Genomic DNA, 19,465 nt, shown 5'->3' with positions numbered 1-19,465 from the left:
CAAGTTTCAGAAGAAACTATTCTCTCAAACACTTGAGATCGCATGAAGGAAAATGTCACATCTATTCTGCTTTTTAGAAACTTAATTTTTATAAATCCATTTCTGGATTTTGTAGAGACTATATATGCAGAGGTGAACTCTAGTTGTAAAAAATCATGATATGAATAGGGGGTTCTACAGAACTTTAGTAGGAAACAATAGGTGTTAGTAATTATTTTTATGGATAAAAATTAAAGATAAAAAATCAGAAATAATGTATAAGCTGTACAGCTAATAATGGTAAAAAATGAAATGCTTTCTTGAACTACAAATTATGTTGGTGCAGAAAATGTACACATAATTCTGCATGAAATTAAGGCTGTAGGTATATTTCGTGACACTGAAGTAACCAAATAAAGCCCTAAAACAATATTAAGTTACTGAACAAATCTATTGATAGAAGCTTGGGATTAGGATAATCAAGTATCTAATAAGGCTTGTCTTTTGATATTAGGTTGGTGGGACCTGTGATGGAACCCAAAGTCTCTGGAGGAGAATAAACTAATAATGCTTTTAAGTTCTGATGGAAGATCTATTTCAATAATGCAGTAATTAAGTTGTAATAAGCCATTAGCTAAAACTAAAGCCTGTGTGGAAGAATACCTCCTCCCAACCTTTACTCACAGAGGGTTTTAGTAAGACCTAAATTATCAGCTTTGAATAATTGACTGTCGTCAAATTAAAACGTCATTATCTGAGCTGAATTACTTTCTGTGAGATCTTCCTAGGTAAGACAAACTGAGCCAAGCATGCTTTTAGAAGAAGGACTTAGAGTTAACATACTTACTAGAAAGATAACTATTACTTCTTTTGATTTAAATCTGAAATCAGAATCTAAGTCTGAACTGTTTTGTCTGCATAACATAATTCTGGAGTTCTTCACACATTGCAGGAAGAAGAAACATTTTCAATGTCTTTGCAGCATGAGACTGGAGGACCGTGATTATTTAAGCCAGATGACAGTGCTGATTTTCCACTAAAGTCAAATAAGTTTCCAGATCTGTTTAATTTCTAATTTCATTTTCTTCTTTTCTTTCTACTTTGTTATTCTAACAAGCATTTCCCCAGGTATCCTGCCAGAACTGGGAGAGATGGACTTCTCTAATCTGGGGATTTTTCATTTGTTTAAATATAAGATCATTTGATGCTCTGGCCGTGATTTGCTAGATACTATGTTGGACATTATTCTTGATGATCTCTCATTTGAACTTTCTCTGACCCAGGAGACTGACTAACTGGTAATAAACTGGAAAGAAATAAGTGTTTGCAACTGCTGGTCTTAATAATATTTGGGACTGACATCAAGCCTACCATTAAAAACAGACARACAAAAAATTGTGAAAAGTAACAGGAAAACAAGCATCATCTTCAAATAAAATAAAATAAAATCCTTCATTTTGGTCTGATTTCCCAAGAAAATAAAATATACATAATAGTTCTCTTTTTCTGTTAAGCCTGTTTATTATCCTGTTCTAATACCGACCAGAAGGAAAATGTCTGCTTGTCCCCATGTCTTCAATGGAGTGAAAATATCTAGGCAAAATTATTGGAGTCATTGGACACATAGGGTCAAGTACTATCAAGACATTTCATCTGAGTCATGGAACTTCAAACTTTTAGAATAAATTTGAAGCTTATGCCTCTCTGGCAAGGTTATGAAACGATTAACTTCAGCTGACTGTAGCACTGTATCACTTCTCAAAGTAATTTTTAAAAATTCCTACAGAGAATCTCATTTTGGATTAAAAATACTGTATTTATGCACAAGTATGCACCAAGGTAGCTCTGTTTACTCAAGCAAGTAAAGGAACAGTATATAAACGTGTATAAAATACCTTTATTTGAACAGTGCTTGTCAGTTCATTGAGGTTATTTTTAATAAATTATTCTGAAATATTAGAAATAAGTTCTTCAATTGTTACGACTTTAAAGGAAGTTTTGTATGCAAGTCCTACCTCTGTTTTCTCTCCAAAGTAGTATTCCTTGCGTTTCCTTTTAACAGCAGAGTCTCTTCATTGACTCTTAAAAAGATGCAGTTCTACCTGCACCTGTGAAGAAATTGTATTTTCTTTTGGAGTGCATAATCTTTTCAAAATGATGAAAAGTTTACTTCAAAGAACCAGTGTTGGACTTCAACAGAGGCTTTGAAAACCTCCGCTGTTGATATGATTGCACCTAGTTAGACTGAAGACAGACTGTGTATTACCAGGATGTTTAGAAGACTATCAGGGATAATTTGCTATTCTTTAATGAAAATTGTGTCATAACCAGTCAGTGGAAGCCTTGGAGGTTTGTTTCATAATAAGCAGTGTATGGTGTAGTGGTTTGGTTCTCCCTCCCTGCCACTAGGAATAAAGGACTTCCTTTATAATAGAGGACTGCCTAAACCTGAGAGAGAGAGAAGGAATTTCCTAACACTGATTCTGAGCTGGTAACTTCTTGCTCTTGAAGACGATACATGGCTGTCCAACACCTGATAAAATCCTCAAGTCCCTGGTCTGAAAGTTCAGATGCATCTGGTTTGGGGGGGGTGTTTGTTTGTTGTTGTTTTGTTTGTTTTTATAGGTACTGTAAATGGAAAACCTACAGCTTTCTTAGGATGAACCAAAGAAATCTTTCTACCTTATCCTGAACATAATTAAAGTCAGGACAGTAGCTTTAATGTCTTGTTCATCAGTCTTGTTTTTCTGTTTAGTGTGAATAAAAACACAAAAACTTCCATTCCTGTTTCCCCTTGCCTTGTACATAGCATGTAAGTGAGAGCGAGTGCTAGTGGTCTGCTTTTGCATTTACATCTGCTCTACCCTTGTAGATGTGGAAAACAGTTTTCTACTAGGAACAGAAATACTGACTTTTGATTGTGCTTCATGAGATATACTTGGTTCAGCATAATAGTGTAGAATTTTTTCGGTTTATTCTACTTTCTGAGAGATGGCTACTACTTTAATCAGATTTAAAAAGCTAGTAATCTATTCTCACACCTCTTTAACTGCTGATGCAGTGTGCTTGTTATTAAACATCATAAATCCTCTGATCACTAACAGTGGGTTAGTTCAACTTGGCTGTGTTTTAAGACTCGATAGTCGTACTTATCTGTTATTTGGAATAGAATGAATAAATTGCAAGAAAAATCACAACTCAGTGATTTTTAGTGAGCTAGGAGCCTAGATCAAGGAACCATGGTGACTGGAATGTGAATGATTGTGAATGATTGCATAAGAAGCAGAACCTTTTGGATCTTTAATTTTAAAAATTATTTTTACGTTGTTTTTGACAACTTACAGAGCTTAGGTTTTTATTCTGTGTGTTGTTGTTTGTGTACTTAGTAAAGGATGATTCTCTCTCATTCAGTTTACCGTGAAGCATCAAACAGTATCAATGCAGTCAGTGTGATACTGTGTAAGGCTTGTAATCCTGTAGTAAAATTCCAAATTTGGCATCATTTGCAAGCTGACAGATTGCATGGCAGTTACTATCATTAAATATTTGCAGATGCTGTGTATATTATTTTTTTTCCTAAGTATTATTTTACATGTATTTGTTCACAGGTTTTTGGTGCACTAGCATCTGAACCATTTAAAGTGAGTGATGGCTTTTATGGCACTGGAGAGACCTTTCTTTATACATTCTCTCCAGACTTTGAGGTAAGGAGTTCAAATTTGGTGGGTTTTTTTCTTTTTTTTCCCCTCTATGTTTTCTCATAAGATACCTGCTGTGAGACTTATTCAAATAAGTATCTAAATTCTGAGAATTGTCCCAAGAAGTATGTGTTCATACTAGCTTTTCACAGAATCAAAACTGCACAGTAAATAGAGTTTGCATAATGAAAAGCTTCAGTACAATGAAAGGCAAGCAGAATAAGATTCCACACACACACGCGCATACACACACACACCCCCCTTTCTAAATTCTGCTGAATTTCCATATTAGGAAAAGTAAGTCTGACTCTCAAATTATGCCCTTACTCAGACCAATAGTTCAGATATTTTAACTTGCTAATCTATTTTTCATTAGGTTTTCAAATGGACGGGAGACAACATGTTCTTCATCAAAGGCGACATGGACTCCCTTGCCTTTGGCGGAGGAGGGTAAATCATAATTTTTGTTCTTTATTATGGAGAGTATGTTACAAATAACTATGTATATGTACATACACACTTACCCCAAAAAAAAAAAAAATTGGAGCTGACTTCAATTTTAAATTCAATGTCTCAGGACTCGGCAGTTATAAGTCAAGAAGGAAAAGCTTTAGGATCAGCCATACTTTTATTTTTATTTTTTTTTTTTACTAGATTTGGGTGACTTAAGCAAGGGAGGCTTTTTTTTTTTTTTTAATCTTCAGCATAGTGTGGTATCAGCCTTGAAAGATCATGATGGTTTGCATGCTCTACTTGCGTGTTTTTCTTCGCGTATTCAGAATAGACACGATACTTACGTTTCTGATGGTATGTAAGTGTGAAAATTAAACACAATTAGAGGCTTGAAGGGAAATTGTCCACAAGCCTCTGATGTTTTTCCTGTTCATCAGCATTCTTCTCACACAGAGAAGTACTGTTATACTTTTTGTTTATGGAAATTGAGAGGGCTAAAAACTTAATTTAGAAATATTTTATTCAGATATTCTGAAAAAAAAATCTTAAAGGGGGGAAAAAAAACTCCTTACAGATTTGAATTTATCAAGAGCTATGAGGTACTTGTGCTGAAAAAGAGAATTCTTTGATTCTTCCAGCCTTCTAGAATTTTCTGAATGAAAAAAAGTTTAGTTTAACTTTTCCAATCTTTTTCCTTTAATATGCTCTGTCTGTCTTGCAGAGGGGAATTTGCTCTTTGGCTTGATGGGGATCTCTACCATGGAAGAAGTCATTCATGTAAAACATTTGGGAATCGTACACTTTCTAAGCGAGAAGACTTCATTATTCAAGACATAGAAATTTGGGCTTTTGAATGAGTATAAAACTATTTCTGCAGGGTATTGTCCCAAGCCTGACACAAATCAGCGCAGCTCACAAATCCTGAGGAGCAATATAACATGCTGTTCTATGTTATTTTTTTGTTTGCTTTCTTTTGTTTTCTACATGGCCATCTAATTATAATTTTGAAATAGCTGCCTTTTTTATGTTCTCACATCTGTAATATATGGTCCTAGTTTTTCTAAGCTGTAAACATTTTTAAGAAATATAAACCATGTGGACTAAAAATGAATGTTAGTTGCTTTGAACCTTGCAGCCTACAAAATTTTCTCTCTCTCTCTCTACAGCTGCCTCCTAAGTTTCCCACACACCTTTCTTCAATCCTGCCAGGGGCTGCTTCATTGAATATAGGCTATTATTTTTGTATTCAGATTATATATATGAATGAAGCTGCCCTACATAAGAAAGCTGTGTGTGGGTATTGCAGAAATTGGTCTGGGCCAGTGATGGATAAATCTGTACGGTGCCACAACTAGATGAGAAGCCTAGCATTCCTCCTTAACACATACCAGTATGCACATGGTCAAGTTAGATGATATATCCAAAGTGAACAGTGCCACTTGTCTTGTTTATTGTTCATGTTTAGAAAAAAAGTCAGTTAAACAATACAGTAAGTGTTCTAGCTGCATATGCTGATTGTGTAAAGTGTTTTGCACACGCTGTTAATGATCTGCAGGTTTGGGACAAATGCTGACAATATTGAGCTATGTGGCAGGGCTTACAAAATAACAAGGGAATGTAAGAATGTGACAGTTCTACAAATCTAAAAGGCTAAAGGAAGTTCAATTGGTGAACAATTTGTAGCTGTAGTTGGGCATTAAAAAATACAAAGATTACAAAACAGATGCATCTTTCTTCAACATAAAGTGTCAGATATATACTGTTATACTGTTGTAGCCGTGTAGCACATCAGTTCCAAGAGTATAGCTTATTCCTGTCCAAAGAAAAAATAGTTGTGATGTTTTTGAGTGGATCTATGTTGTAAATTTACAGTTAGCACCAGCTCTGATTAAAATGAGATAATGTACCATAGGTAGACAATATTGTAATTCTGTAGACTTGTGGAATATGCAAACTTACTGTCATGTGACCTCAAGAAAATGACAGGCTAGAATACAGTTCCAGTAGCTTTTGTCCACTTTCGTAGGAAATTGATAAGCCATTGTGGCAATAACAGCTCAACAAAACTATTTGTTTCAAAGCTTCTATGTTCTGTAAAAACAAAAAGAAAAAAAATTGCTGTTAAGTGTGACAGTGACTGACTATGTGCTGAAATTTCAGCTATTTCAGATGAACATTGTATATTATCTTGTAAATTAATGTTTAAAGTAGTTTTGTTATTATAGAAAAGTGTTGATTGACGGGTTGCTTATAGCACTTTAAATTATTCTAGAAATAGAATAAAAGCCAAATGGGTTGGCTTAAGTAGATGTAGTTGTATATTTCAAAATATTTAGATCTTGGAAAAGTTTTAAAAACTTACTTGAAGAAGGCCTATTGCTATGGTAATGAAAAATGGCAAATGTTTCATCTATAATATGCTAATGCTCAATATGAATAGAAATACAGGGCTTTGTTTCCTGTCTCTATGTATAGCTCTTTACCCTTATTAGAACTTAGTGTAATGTGTAGACTAAATGTTTACAAAATAAGGAAATGTAAATAAATTAAAATATTAAAATGGCTCTTCTCCCCTTTGGTCTTCCACAGCAGTATTATTGTCTTTGTGGAGTTAAGACTGATTATTTAAAAAAAGAAAAGAAAAAAGAAATCCTGTAATGGATTTTAAGTACTATAAGGTCGTAGTGATGTATAGCAAATAAATCTAAATATATGTAAAAATAAACTGGAGTTGGAGTTTATTTAGAAGCACAAACATAGATTATTGCTGTTACTAAAGTAACTTTAATGAATATACAGGATCTATTTACTTCTCATTCTGCACTGGTCATCACTTGCTTTCTTGTTGTATGACTTAAACAGCTGGAAAATTTCTCTTAAGAGAAGATGGATAAAGGGGAAACAAAAAAAGAGCAAGGGATCTGGGTTTTGTTTAACTGGACTTACGTGCCTGTTTTAATTGCTTTTCCCCTCCTCCTAGTAATACTAAAAGATAAACTACTAGTAATACCATATTGTGATGTGACTGAGCTTCAGAATTTCCTTGGTCTTGCTTTGTCTAACATACATGAATAAATAGCAATGTACACATTTTTAAAAGTTGGAAATCCATCAAAATCAGATGCTACTTAGGTTCTGCAGCCTCCTTCCCTCTCTCCAAGCAAGAACCGGAACATTCAATCAATTGTTGCTTAAATGCACAATTAGAAGATGCCCACATAGTATAGTGAGTAGAATGTGAAATTAGAATACTATATATATATATTTTTTTTTTCAGTAAAAAAACACACATACTCTAGCCAAACTCTTCCTTTCAGAAACTGCCTATTACGCTTGTCTTGGTTTGTCCACTTCAGCTTTTGGACTGTACTTGTTTCTCAGATTATAACTATAGAAATGATAGATTTTATTTCAACATAAATACTTGGATTAATTGAAAGAGTTGATACTATAATTGCAGTAGTAGAGAATGTGTGTGTATAACAAGCTTTTCAGTCAAGTATTTGACATCAATGTGGAGCTCTTCTAATGAAGAATAGGCTCATTTTAGCTTGGGAGAACTTTCAACCCTTAAGATCGTGTATATACACTGAAGGGAACAGTTGATACCCTGGAGAATACAGCTACTATTCAGAGAATCTTGAGAAGCTAATGGAAGGAAGTCCAGAAACGGGTCGAGCTAGACTAGCTTTGCTGTCTAGCTCTAGCTAGACTGATTGGCTAGAAAACAGCTCTGCAGAAGATCCTTACCGATAGATGGAATCCTGGTGAACAAGCTGAACATGTCTGCAACAAGCCCTTGTGGTGATCAAAGCCAGCTGCCTACTGGTGTGCAGCAGAAAATAAAAGGCAGGTTGAGGGGAGGTGGTCTCTCCTCTCTTTGAGGTTAGTGAGCCTTCATATGGAGTATTGTGTCCAGTTTGCAGATAATACAAGGGAGATACTGGCAAACTGGTGCAAGTCCAGATGAGGACAGCTGAGGTGATTGGAGGACTGGGACATACATCATTCAAGGGTTTGCTTAGACTGGAAAGAGTAAAATTAAGGGAAGCTCTAACTGCCGTTTCCAAAGACATAATGGGGGTTAAAGATGAGATGGGACGAAGATCTCAGAAGTGCGCAGCAAAAGGATGTGAGACAACATCCACAAGTTGCAGCAAGGGAGATTTTTCTCAGTGATGGTAGGTGGGCCCTAGAACAGGTTTCCCAAAGGGGCCATAGAATCTCCATCTGTGGAGCTTTCCAAATTCAACAGGGAAAGGTCCTGAGCAACTCTAAATTTAGCCCTGCTTTCAACAGGGACTTAAACTAGGTCATCTTAGTGTCCTCCAACCTGAGTTATTCTGTGGTTCTTTGTTAGTTTTCCCTGAAATCTACTTTGCAGGATGTATCAGTCCATCAAGAAGATAGAGCTGTCTCAAAACTGCCTTTGGTATTGCATGCTTCCAACTCCTTATCTTGCCCTTTTTCTACTGATAATTCGTATCTGTGGTTGAATCAAATTAGCACTTACTAAACGTCTAGTTTCGTTACTTAGTATAAAATGGTTGTCTCTTCAGTATGGTTTCATTATTATCACATGCACCGTATCATTTACCATGTCACCATCTGCCATTGCCATATCTAACCAAGAGAGCAGTGTTTTTCTGCTTAGAGAAATCATAATTTCTTGTTAATGTGCTTCTGCTGGAAAGAGCTTAACTGTGACAATTATTCTGTGTGACAGTAGAAAAAATGTGGAAAAGTGGGGGGGGAGAGGGGGGAAGTGGAAGATTCTCTTATGATGTTGCGTAAGGTTGTTGATGTTGATTGCATTGGGATGGATATGGATGTAGGAGGCCTGGAGGAGTGTTTCTTGCAGTGAGCTATAGATCCGTGCTGTGCAGCAGTGATTGCATTGTTTTACTGCTGATACAAGGCTATAAAGGCAAGGAGAAATTTGAAGAGGGCTTAAAGCTAGTCCTCCACCACCGCTATCAATTGACCTAGTGTCACCTTTCTCTACAGATACAATCTTGTTTTTTAGAAGCACAAATGCACATACGTCTGGATGTTCTAATATACAAAAGGCATCAGTTACATGAAATGTTGAAATTAAATAAGAAAGTAGGATGTCAGTGATCATTTCTGTTGCTGAATGTGTTTGAATAAAACAGTAGCAGAAGTTCAGTTCTTTCTGCTATGCTCCACAGCAGAGAAAACACAGGGAAGTTCCCAATCTCCTGCATCACTGTGAATTACTGCTGAAAAGCCTGCACTGTGGCTGGGCTTGACTCTTCTGCCTACAGCATTCATTATGCGTTGTATTAAACTGTTAAAACAGGCTTTTCCACACTCACTCCTGGTAGGCTTACAGTAGCCTGCAAAAAAGTCAAGTGTCTGTAATCTAATGCTCTTTTTACTTAACATTTAACATTACTTAAAACCTTTGTTTAAATAAACTAAACTTTTCATAGAATCAGTAAGGTTGGAAGGGACCTCTGGAGATCATCTAGTCCAACCTCCCCGCTCAGCAGGGTCACCTACAGCATGGTAGACAGGGTTGCATCCAGGCGGGCCTTAAATATCTCCAGAGAAGGAGACTCCACAACCTCTCAGGGCAACCTGGTCCAGTGCTCCGTCACTCTTACAAGTCTTACCATTAACTTATGTGTAGATATGCCTCAATTTCCGATACTAAGACTGGGTTAGGAGCATCTCCCTTCTTCAAAGTAAATACTGAATTTTCCCCATAAAGATGCTGGAGGAGGTGGCTGTGTGCAGGGACAGCAGCAGCTTATTCAGCACTGTCCGGTGTCGGAGACCTCTGTCTGCTTGTGGCCCAGTCATCCCAGCAGTGTTTCATCAGTAGGCATGCAGCGATGCAGAAGTGGCCCTTGTATGAACAAAAGTTGGTGGTAACAATTGCCTCTTCCTTTTGCATAACTATTTAAGCATTAGAAATGTTCAGCTAGTGGAAGACACCCAAGAGGCAACACTCCAAATACCACGTTCCTGCTAAAACAGGTAGGGAGAAGTAAAAGGCTGACTTACCCTACAGTTGTTCTGGGCTAATCTGTATACATGTGGATGACTGAAGACTACAATTTAGGAAGCTGGAGTTTTTTGTTTGATTTATTTCTTTTCTTTTTTATTTCAAACTTATTCAAAATGTTTCCCTAAAGGTTCAGTAGCACCTAGTACAGACTTCATAGCAAAGCAGAATTTCTTAGGACATGCTGTAAACACTCTTAATATTAAAATGGACTTCTTGGTGGTACCCTTTTGTCAGTGTGCTACTGTACAAAAATACGTTACTTGTACTGTCTAACGTCTTTGATTGGAAGGAGATATAATGCTTTATATGATTATGAGGTGTTCTCATCATTCTCTCTCGGGATTTAAATCACATGATAAATTACACTGAAAAACATGTGTTGCCCTATGAGAGGATGAGAGTTCTTGTGAGCAGAAATGCAAGATAATTTACTTGATTAACGCTTTACCACCTTTGGAGTGTGATTCTTTGTACACATTTTTATCATGGGAACAGTGTTTCACTTCAGTGTACTCTCATATCTTCTGCTCTGGACAGAAATCACCGCAGGGAAGCTTGTGAAAAGAAGGTGCTTATGTTTTGAAACAACGTGTTACCGTTTGACTTCATAGAATATATATATATATGTGTGTGTGTGTGTGTGTGTGTGTATATTTGGTAAGTGGGAGGGTTAACCTAAGAAATACACAAATAGGTCTTTTATTTATAATTCAAGTATTCCTTTGACACAAATCTCATGACAGTTTAGACTGCTATAACAGTGATTATATAAAGATGTGAAGAATAAGGCAAGAGTATGCACATAAATATTCTGATATGTAAATGTTACATTCAGAGGTCTGGCAAATTTTTTGTGTAGTCTGAGTAAACTCAACATTGCTAGACAGCTGACATTGAATCCATCTTGTAACTCAAATTTTTATCTTGATTCACAACATATAATTATGCCTATAATAATGTTTTACATAGTCTTACAATAGACATATGTTGGTACTATTAACTTACATAAGTCGTATACTCACTGGGAAATTCAAACTGGAGTACCTGTACTCTCTTGATAAGTTATCAATACTTGTCTTAATCACACAGAAAAGATGTTCATGAAATATCTTCTCACAGAAGAAAGGGTATCTTTCAGTTTGAAAGAATCATATTTAAAAAAAAAAAAAAAAAAAACTCATTTTTCATGAAGCAAATCAATTGCCTAGATGTCGTCCTCTGAAACAGATGCTTTACACATAAAACATATTTTTACCAGGATAGTGGCTTTTTTAGTCATGATCTAGATAAACTGTGATATGTTTAACCCAGCAAGCATTACACACCCTATAGAGGTCTAAAATTTAGTTCACTTTTACTCATCTTCAACACTACCTGGACTGAAATAAAATATTTCAGGAATATCATGATGCATGGATGCAGCATTGCTTCAGAGACAAATGTTCTAAAATTAGTACAGTGTTTTTGTGTAATGTGAACTTCCAGTCTTCTTAAAGCTAGCCGCTTTTGTAGTTGCTTGTATCCTATATGTAACAGTACAACTACCTGATTTTTTTTCTATGTTGTGCATTATTTCCTTCCGTATTTACAATAAAAATACTTAAATAGATTTTTCAGTTGAAACATTGCATGCTATTGCATAGGAAGTATTTTCTGTTTGCCTGTCTATTCAAAATTCTTCTGTGCATAATATATTCTACTAGTTGTTTATCTCCATTGTTTTCTTTCCATTAACCATCAATATAAATATGAAACCATCTAATAAATTAGTTATATAAATACATTAAATATGAAGCCTCTTCTGTAAAAGAAGGATTCCACCTTAGTTTGATGATATTTATGAGAAAACTTTATCAATAGTGACTGCAAGGTAATACTGTAGTACTGTTTGCATATATCGCTCATAATAGGAATGAAATGTGTTATCCTTTATTCTGTGTTCAAATAAACTTTCTGCGTGCATTTAAGTATGTTACTAAGGAAATATGGACACAAGCTCATGTTTGCAGATCAGAAACTTGGTCTGAATCTATATCCTTGTTCAGCTTCTGAGCTGGCATGGTTTATGTGACCCCTGAAGTCCCGATTCAATTAGTTGGGAGGATCTTGTATGTTAGAACAAATAAAAATTCAAATTAATTTGTAGCTACTTGTATTGCTACTAGTTTATATTAATCTGCTTATATTTGATATAGGTTTTTCCCTTAATTACTAGAAAAAAAATAATATATATTAAATTGAAACATCCTGCAAACCCCTGTGGTACAGAGAAAAATCCATTTGGATGCTTGATTTATCAAGCAGTAATTAGAAAATGCATTTTTAGAGAAACACTCAATATATTTTCTGTGTAGAGGGAAAAGATCTTGCATTCAAAATGAGGAAAAGCTAATAGCAAGGGATATAAATGGAGGAAGTTTTGCTGAGATAAGTTGCTCTTCTTGTAGCATGCTTATTTTAATAGAGTAATTACGACATGATCGTCCCTGCCTTGCCATAACATTTCTCCCTCAAAGTCCACCAGCCCGTGTTTCCTGGCTCTCATGAGAATCCCAACAACCTTATCTGAAATACGAACGTATCTCTCGAAGAGTTCCCCAAAAGTGACTTGGATCTTGCCGTCGCGCCGCGGCTTAGCCATCGATTCGATGATGAAGCACATGTCTCTGATCTCCCGGTGAATGTGCGCTTCGGCTCTCCTGGCCCTTTCTGCGGTTTTGGTGCCCTCCTTGGGACGGCCGTAGCCTTCGTCTCCCCTGTGCAGGCGTGTGGACATGGCCAGCTCGTGGTCAAATTCTTCGCTGAAGGGATTCAGCTTCTGCGTTATGATATGCTGATCTGCCCATTCTTGCCATCTGTCTTTCAGGCTGTTAACAGGGCTGTATTTCCTGTGAGCTTTCTTGCTTATTTCATCAGTAAATTTGCTCGCGCTGAAAGAAAGAAAAAATGGCATTTGAGCTTTGCATTTCATCGTATTTCATTATACAGTTCTGCTATTAATCTTTTTTTTTTCATTAACTTAGTCACAGTGGTTTTCCAGACCAGCTGCTAACCACTAGATGGCATATTTTCATTAATTCTAAATTAGTCCTGGGGCATTTAATCTGTGTTTCGGTTTGCATTTAAAAGAAAATTTGGTGATCACAGCTTGATCTCATCTGTGCTGCTGCCTTTTAGATTAGAGGTGAACCAATTTTTCCAAACTTTTGTCTAGAATGAATTAATTCTGTAGGGGTGTGAAATAGCATGTGACTGGTTACCTGCAATTTTTGTACCTTTCCTTAATCACATAGCTTCCCTTTTTTGCCTGCGCAGCAGAATCTGAAATCTGTGATTTACGTTGTAGATGGCAGCAACTGCAAGTGTACAGACTGAGTCCTTCAGCTCTTCCTGACTGAAAAATAGAGGACAGTATCTGGAAAACTTTGTCCCTTCCAGTCAGTGCTGATGAGAAAAAGAATGCAGTGGCTCTGCCTATACTGAATTTCAAATATGGTTCTGAACTAGTGTTGAAATCCAAAATTAACTCGTGCTCCGTGGGCTGCGAGAAGTTTTAAGGTTAGTGAAGTTTGTGCCAAGGTCAAAGCATGAGGAGAGGACTACTACCTTGCTGATCTTTGTAGCACTGTCACTGGAGGATTACGGACAGACAAGTTGTTGATATTCTTCCTTCTAGTGGCCGATTTCGCATGTTGTGAAGAGCTATAGATGGTCTGAGCTGATTTTTTTACTGTCCGCATGCTTTCGTGTCTGTACAGGGCTTAGCTAGGGAATGCATCGGACTGTGGCTCTGCAAAAGTAATTTGGGTTCTAATATTTTTACTCCCCAGAAAGCTGCTCTGCAACCTCCACAGTGATAGCCGGTGAATATTAACAGTAACAGAGAACCAAAATAAGACAGCGAAGCAGCTTTGCAAAGAATTGCAAATCTGCAGGCTGCTGTTTGACCCACCATTTGTCTTATAGTAAACTTTTGAAAGGATGAGTGATGTAGATGTCTCTGCTTCAGGTCTGTGCAATGGAAAGATACTAGTAGTTACTGAGAAGAGAGCAAGCACATGGGGCCAGGAACAGGGGAAGGACTCAGGGAGCGGGACCGCTCCTCTCAACTGTGCAGTTGTCATTAGCTTGGCTTAGCTGTGTTGAGAAATTAGCTCCAAGATATTCTTCAGCAGCAGTGCGGTGAAAAGCACCAGGATAAGCAAGCACGTGCGGGTGCCAGGTAAACACAGCTTTGTTCCGCGGGGCAGCTCCGCGCGTGCTGAGGGTAGGCGCTGTGCTCGTACCTGTTTGGGGCGTGTAAGCGAAGAGCAGGCAGAGGTTGGCAGAGAAGGATCAGAATATTCCAGTGCACTAAAATTACCCAATTTTGTCTCTAAGCCATAAACCAAATTTTCCCCAATATAAGCTGTTGCTATATGAAGAAAGGAAATACTGTGATCCTTTGATCCATGGTCTGAATTGTGGTTTCATTGCCCAGAGCAGTGTAGGGACAAGGTTTGGTTACACGAAGCAGTCTCAGGGCAAGTGATGGGCATATACCACTAGTGAGGACTTATCCTTCAGTCACAGCCAACTTCATCCCCTTCTCTCAGAGGAATTTGACCCTTGAAAAACTCCTGGAGCTCAAATTCCTCAGGTGTGGGAGAAATGAAGACACTGAGAGGGCTTAGCTCTGGATTTTGTTACCTCTTTTCATTTAAACTATGGCTAGTAAGTATTATTCTCTCCTATCTGTTCCTGATTCAATCTTTAATTCTCATTCCTAGCTGAACAATATTATCACCTTTTGATTATAATAATCTCGGTGGCTGAAAAGCACCATCTTACCTATCTTTTCCCTTTTAGTTCGCATGCCCTATGTAGCTTTAGAAGAAACATACTGTCTTATCTTCTCTCTCTCTTTTCCTTTTGTTTAATGCATCTTCTAGCTTAACAATTTCTGAATTTAAAAGTTACTTTCACTGTTGAAATTTCTGATAAGTTATGCTGTAAATACATTGGCATATCCTATCTATCAAGGTTATACAGCACCTAGCACAACGGACTACGCCTCCAAAGTGAAGCTCATGAGCATTAACCTACTGTAACAAGTGGTTTACATGTTAATCAGAGTGACAACCCTAGATGTGTTAGAGGGACGAATCCTCGAGGAGGACAGGGTCTGGGTTCTGCACTGTCCTTTTTTTGTGGGGAAAACAACATATGGACTTTTCTTAATGTTACAGGCCTCGTATCACCACTGTGCACCTTTGGCTCCTAGGCAGAAATAAAATAGTATTTCCTAGGCCTTTGGGAGTTAACATTCAGTCTACTAAGGAAGCAGCCTGATTCCAGCAAGCATTACAGCTGGAAGGGATGAAGGTGCTGATGCGAGGAGAAAAAAATTACTGGTGCTACTGCTTCTTCCTGGGATATAGACAGGGAAAATGGAAGATTGCTTTAATCTCCTTCAAAGAGAAAAGAATGTGTGTGTGGTTGTTAAAGCAAAACTGAAAGGTTCATAAAAGTAGCAGGCTGAAAAAATGTATTTTGAGTCAAAATTTTTTTAAAAAAGTGGTTAAAAATCAAGTTCTGAAACAGCAGTATAAATACATATTTATACTGCTATTTATATTTTATTTCTGGTATATTTCAGTGAAAGAGATAGATGTAAGTAATGTAAAAAGTGTTATTTCAGTCATTTGTCCCTCAATAAATACAGCTAATCTATTTTTCCTATGTAGCAGCACTAAAATTAGATATGTGGGGAAAATTATATATAAAGCTTAGCAGAAAGATAGCAATTTGGTGTCTACTATAGCATTTTTAAACAATTTGTGTTAATTGAAGTTATTTACAGATTCTGTCTGCTGCAAATGTATATTCTCTTCCCACTGAGTTTGAGAAATCCTCATTTTTGAGGTCCTAATTTGTGTCAAAGGACAATGAACACAGTATCCTCCAAAACTATGAAGAACAAACTTTCAGGCTCTAGGTTATTGGTAAGCTTTTTCATTTTAACTATAAATGGAATAATCCTTATGGGAGATAATTGGTCAGTTTTGTAGCAAAGTGTCATTCTAATCTCCAGTCTGAATAGTTGAAATAATTATGGATGTTCAGATACCTGCTGTAAAATATATGATATGCTTGAAATACATGATTACCTTAGCAAATAGATGCTCCCCTTGATAAATACTCATCAGTAGTGAGTATAACCAGAGCAATGGAAACTGTAGTCTGCCTGATCGTCTGCAGATAGATCAGTAAGTCTGTTTTGGCATTTTCATCTGCGCTCGTTCCAGTTTCTCATTTCTGAAATGGTGATTAAGATACGGTATGAAGATATTGGCCCTGATCTTTTGATTCCTGCTGTCTTACTAGTCCCTTACACACAAGCTAATTGAGTCGGTGAAAAATTCTGCCTTCTCATCTCGAATTGCCTTGTGCTCAGTTTGCACTTGGGTTGCATGTGTGCAGGTGACAACGCACTGGAAGGCAGCAGAGATTCAGGCCTTGCTGTGCAGTGGCTCCTGGTGGGAAATAGTGTGTCCTAGTGCCAGGCTCTTCGCTCCCCGTGAGCTCTGACAGCTGAGCTCTGCCAGGTCCTGCCTTGGATTAAGTTACGGCTTCCAGCTGTCCACTCTGCACCCTCTGCGAAGCTCTCAGAGGGAACGTGTGCTGCTCCTTAGCCTCGGCAAGACTGGCCTCAGAGGCTGCCTTCATCATGCTTTTAAAGTTAGATATGAGGTTTTACTCAGAAACATTTCAGACTTGACCATACATTCGTTTCTGCTATCTCTGCTCCAGAGTGATACAAAGTTTGTAAAACACAGGATTGGAACAAACAACATATGTGTGCAGTGGCTTGCCGTGTTGGGTATATGGATCCCTTATCTTTCACCAAAAAGAAAGAGTCATGAATTGGTTTGGCAACTGCCCCTTGGCAAGTCTGGTGGCAAGGCAACTGTTGGTAGCCCTCAGCTGGAAAGGTTGTTCTGCTGGAGATCTCCAGGGAAGTAAACTGGAGAAYATGTCCCAGACCCTGCTGATCCCCCATGGAACTTGCTGTCCCTCTGCTCTTCTGGGAGATTTCCCAAGGACTGCGTGTCTGTAGGTGAACTTTACTTGTTTACCACCTGCACTCCAAATTTAATTTGCAGCTGCTGCTGAGCAGTAATCTTCAAGCAGGAGCCTCTTATGAAAAAAAATATTATTAAAAAATCTAATGCTGTGATTTTGATTGCTACTTAATTCATACCTTTAAGTGGAACCTGCAATAATTGTGTAGGTAAGTAATAATAAACTCTGCTCATTCTGTTTCCTTCACAGCAATTATATGCATAAAAAATCTGCTACGTGTCAGGAACTTCCACTTTTTGCTGGAAAGTGATTTGTAACAACATATTCAATTAATGTACTCTTTTTCTGTTGGTAGTATGCTCATAAAGAAATTTTAATGCAGCATGTTTTAGATCAATTCAGATGTAGTAGTCAGGCTGGATGCTTTATAATGTTTCTTTAGGGTCCTGACTCCTATGTTAGTTTCCATTCTTTGACTTGATGAATTCCAAATCCATGAAAAGCTTCCAAAGAGAACCAGTGAATGCAGCTTTTGTTAAGATGTATTTAAAAGAATAATTGCTGCAATATGTATTTTGGACATTCTGGGCAAGTTTCTCCAAACGATATTCAAAATTTATTTTAAGCAAAATGATGAATTAGTATTTGGAAATTTTTGCTCAAGTATAGTGGCTTAGATTTGCAATTTGCTAAAATAAATGAATAGCTCTGGGCTCCTGATAACAAAAAAGTTATTAATCTTAAATGTAGACTAAAATATTAAGAAGTAGTGATTTAAATGAACCAATAAAACCAGCATCAAAATTAAACATAATTAACATTTCCCAACTATAACTTTCTGTGTCTGTTGTGTATATATAGTGAATAGAACGCAGTCCTGTAGTCAGATGATGTTGGCTCGAACAACTCAAGCATAGGGAGAGATGTGATCTTTTTATTATTATTATTATTATTAATTTACTTACTCTTTTTTTCCACCCTAAAGGATAAAAGTCTCTGGCTGTTTCTTAGCAATTACATTTTTCCTGATCTCATTTCCCTTCCTCCTCTGGGAAACCAGTGCCTGTCTCAGGAACTGCTGACCATTTGTAACACTGTAATGAAGGTATTTTACTTACAGAGACAGCATAGGTCGCTTAATCCTCACAGCAGCCACTTCGTCTTGGTCACCATCTTCTAGATCCTGTCTGTCCTCTGCTTCTCCATAGCCACTGTCTGCTGTATCCATGCTGTCTTCGTGGCACTTAAGTAGCAGCTCTTGCTTAGGGACTTTTTCCTCTTGTTCTATTACTTTCCAGCCCTTGGTCAGCTCTGACACCAGGTTTGAGCACTTTCTCCTCATAGTTGGAGATAATTTGCCACTAAGAATTTTGTCAATAGCACTTGATTCTTCTTTTAGCTTTATCATCTCTGAGCTACTATTGTCATTTTCATATCTATCACTGAGGAGGCTAATATCACCTCCTCTTTCATAGCCTTTACTTACAACTGTTTTGGTCACTTCTTTGCTTTTTATTTTCAGCTTTTTGAGGGCTTCATCTGACTCCGCTGAAGATTTTTCAACATCTCTTATTGTCACTGACTCCTTTGCTGAGGATTTTTCATCATCTTTTATCTGCTGCCTCTTGACAGATGTCATTGGCCATTTTTCAAATGGTCTGTCTTGTAGCGGCTGAGTTGGCGAGTCTTCTCTGCTGGGTACCCAGCCAGAGGGCTCTTGCGCTTGCTTTATGCTGTGGTCACTAGCCCACTGCTGCCAGCCCCGTGCCAAGCTAATGACTAGGTTGGCTGTTCGGATCTTGCGGACAGCCCTTCTTGCAGGAGTAGCTCTCGGCTTTTCTTCAGGAGCCGTGTTGCTGTCTGCTGCCATGGTGGCTTTTCCACTTCTTGTGGTAAGCACCTGCTGAATGAACTTCCCGAGTGAATGTCCAGACAAGAGGGCTGCAGAGATTTAAATAGAGGCAGGAGCAGTTTGTGCCCATGGAAAATATGTCAAACACTTCTCACAAAGATATAGTATCCTCGCTGTTACAGAGTTCTTTTTTTAAAGCCGCAGGGTTGCATTTCATCACAGCAGATGAACGACGCGTGATGTAAACAGGGTGGCACATACCTGCAGTGCTAATAGCACGAATTAACGGCTCCTGTAAATCCTCTTCCCCGGGAATACTTAGTCCTCAGTTTGTTGGAGAGCGTCATGTTCTTCTAGAAGTGTAGAACTTGGGTTAAAGAT

The 19,465-nt window shown here is 37.6% G+C and overlaps 2 protein-coding genes across 7 annotated transcripts in view; one reads left to right on the top strand and one right to left on the bottom strand.

The window, feature by feature from the left end:
* OXR1 (oxidation resistance 1) overlaps positions 1 to 6,704 on the top strand; it is a 266,736-nt gene extending 260,032 nt beyond the window's left edge. For all 6 annotated transcript variants that reach the window (XM_085316300.1, XM_085316302.1, XM_085316304.1 and 3 more), the window contains 3 exons: positions 3,588 to 3,683; positions 4,054 to 4,127; positions 4,852 to 6,704. In XM_085316300.1, coding sequence (XP_085172426.1) covers positions 3,588 to 3,683; positions 4,054 to 4,127; positions 4,852 to 4,987 — 306 coding nt within the window. In that variant the 3' untranslated portion in view covers positions 4,988 to 6,704. The remainder of the gene's footprint in view (positions 1 to 3,587; positions 3,684 to 4,053; positions 4,128 to 4,851) is intronic.
* A 5,821-nt stretch (positions 6,705 to 12,525) lies between these two features.
* On the bottom strand, positions 12,526 to 19,117 carry ABRA (actin binding Rho activating protein). The gene is made up of 2 exons (XM_085316239.1): positions 18,351 to 19,117; positions 12,526 to 13,097 (listed from the first exon to the last, which is right to left on the bottom strand). The coding sequence occupies exons 1-2, from the start codon at positions 19,100 to 19,102 to the stop codon at positions 12,620 to 12,622; spliced, it is 1,230 nt and encodes a 409-aa protein (XP_085172365.1). The 5' UTR covers positions 19,103 to 19,117; the 3' UTR covers positions 12,526 to 12,619.
* Positions 19,118 to 19,465: the final 348 nt, after the last annotated feature.

The sequence above is a fragment of the Rhea americana genome, unplaced genomic scaffold, assembly GCF_003343005.1.
Source record: "Rhea americana isolate MKP2758 unplaced genomic scaffold, rheAme1 scaffold_46, whole genome shotgun sequence".
Lineage (NCBI taxonomy): Eukaryota > Metazoa > Chordata > Aves > Rheiformes > Rheidae > Rhea > Rhea americana.
The sequence above is the reverse complement of the archived record's forward strand: the minus strand, read 5'-3'. Positions and strand labels throughout refer to the sequence as shown.

What these genes read in the sequence shown, in the direction of transcription:
- ABRA (XM_085316239.1), bottom strand. Translation starts at nt 19,102, where the DNA reads ATGGCAGCAGACAGCAACACGGCTCCTGAAGAAAAGCCGAGAGCTACT. An exon ending in AAGCGACCTATGCTGTCTCT is followed by an intron (nt 13,098 to 18,350) that starts GTAAGTAAAATA and finishes TCTTTCTTTCAG; the next exon opens with CGCGAGCAAATTTACTGATG.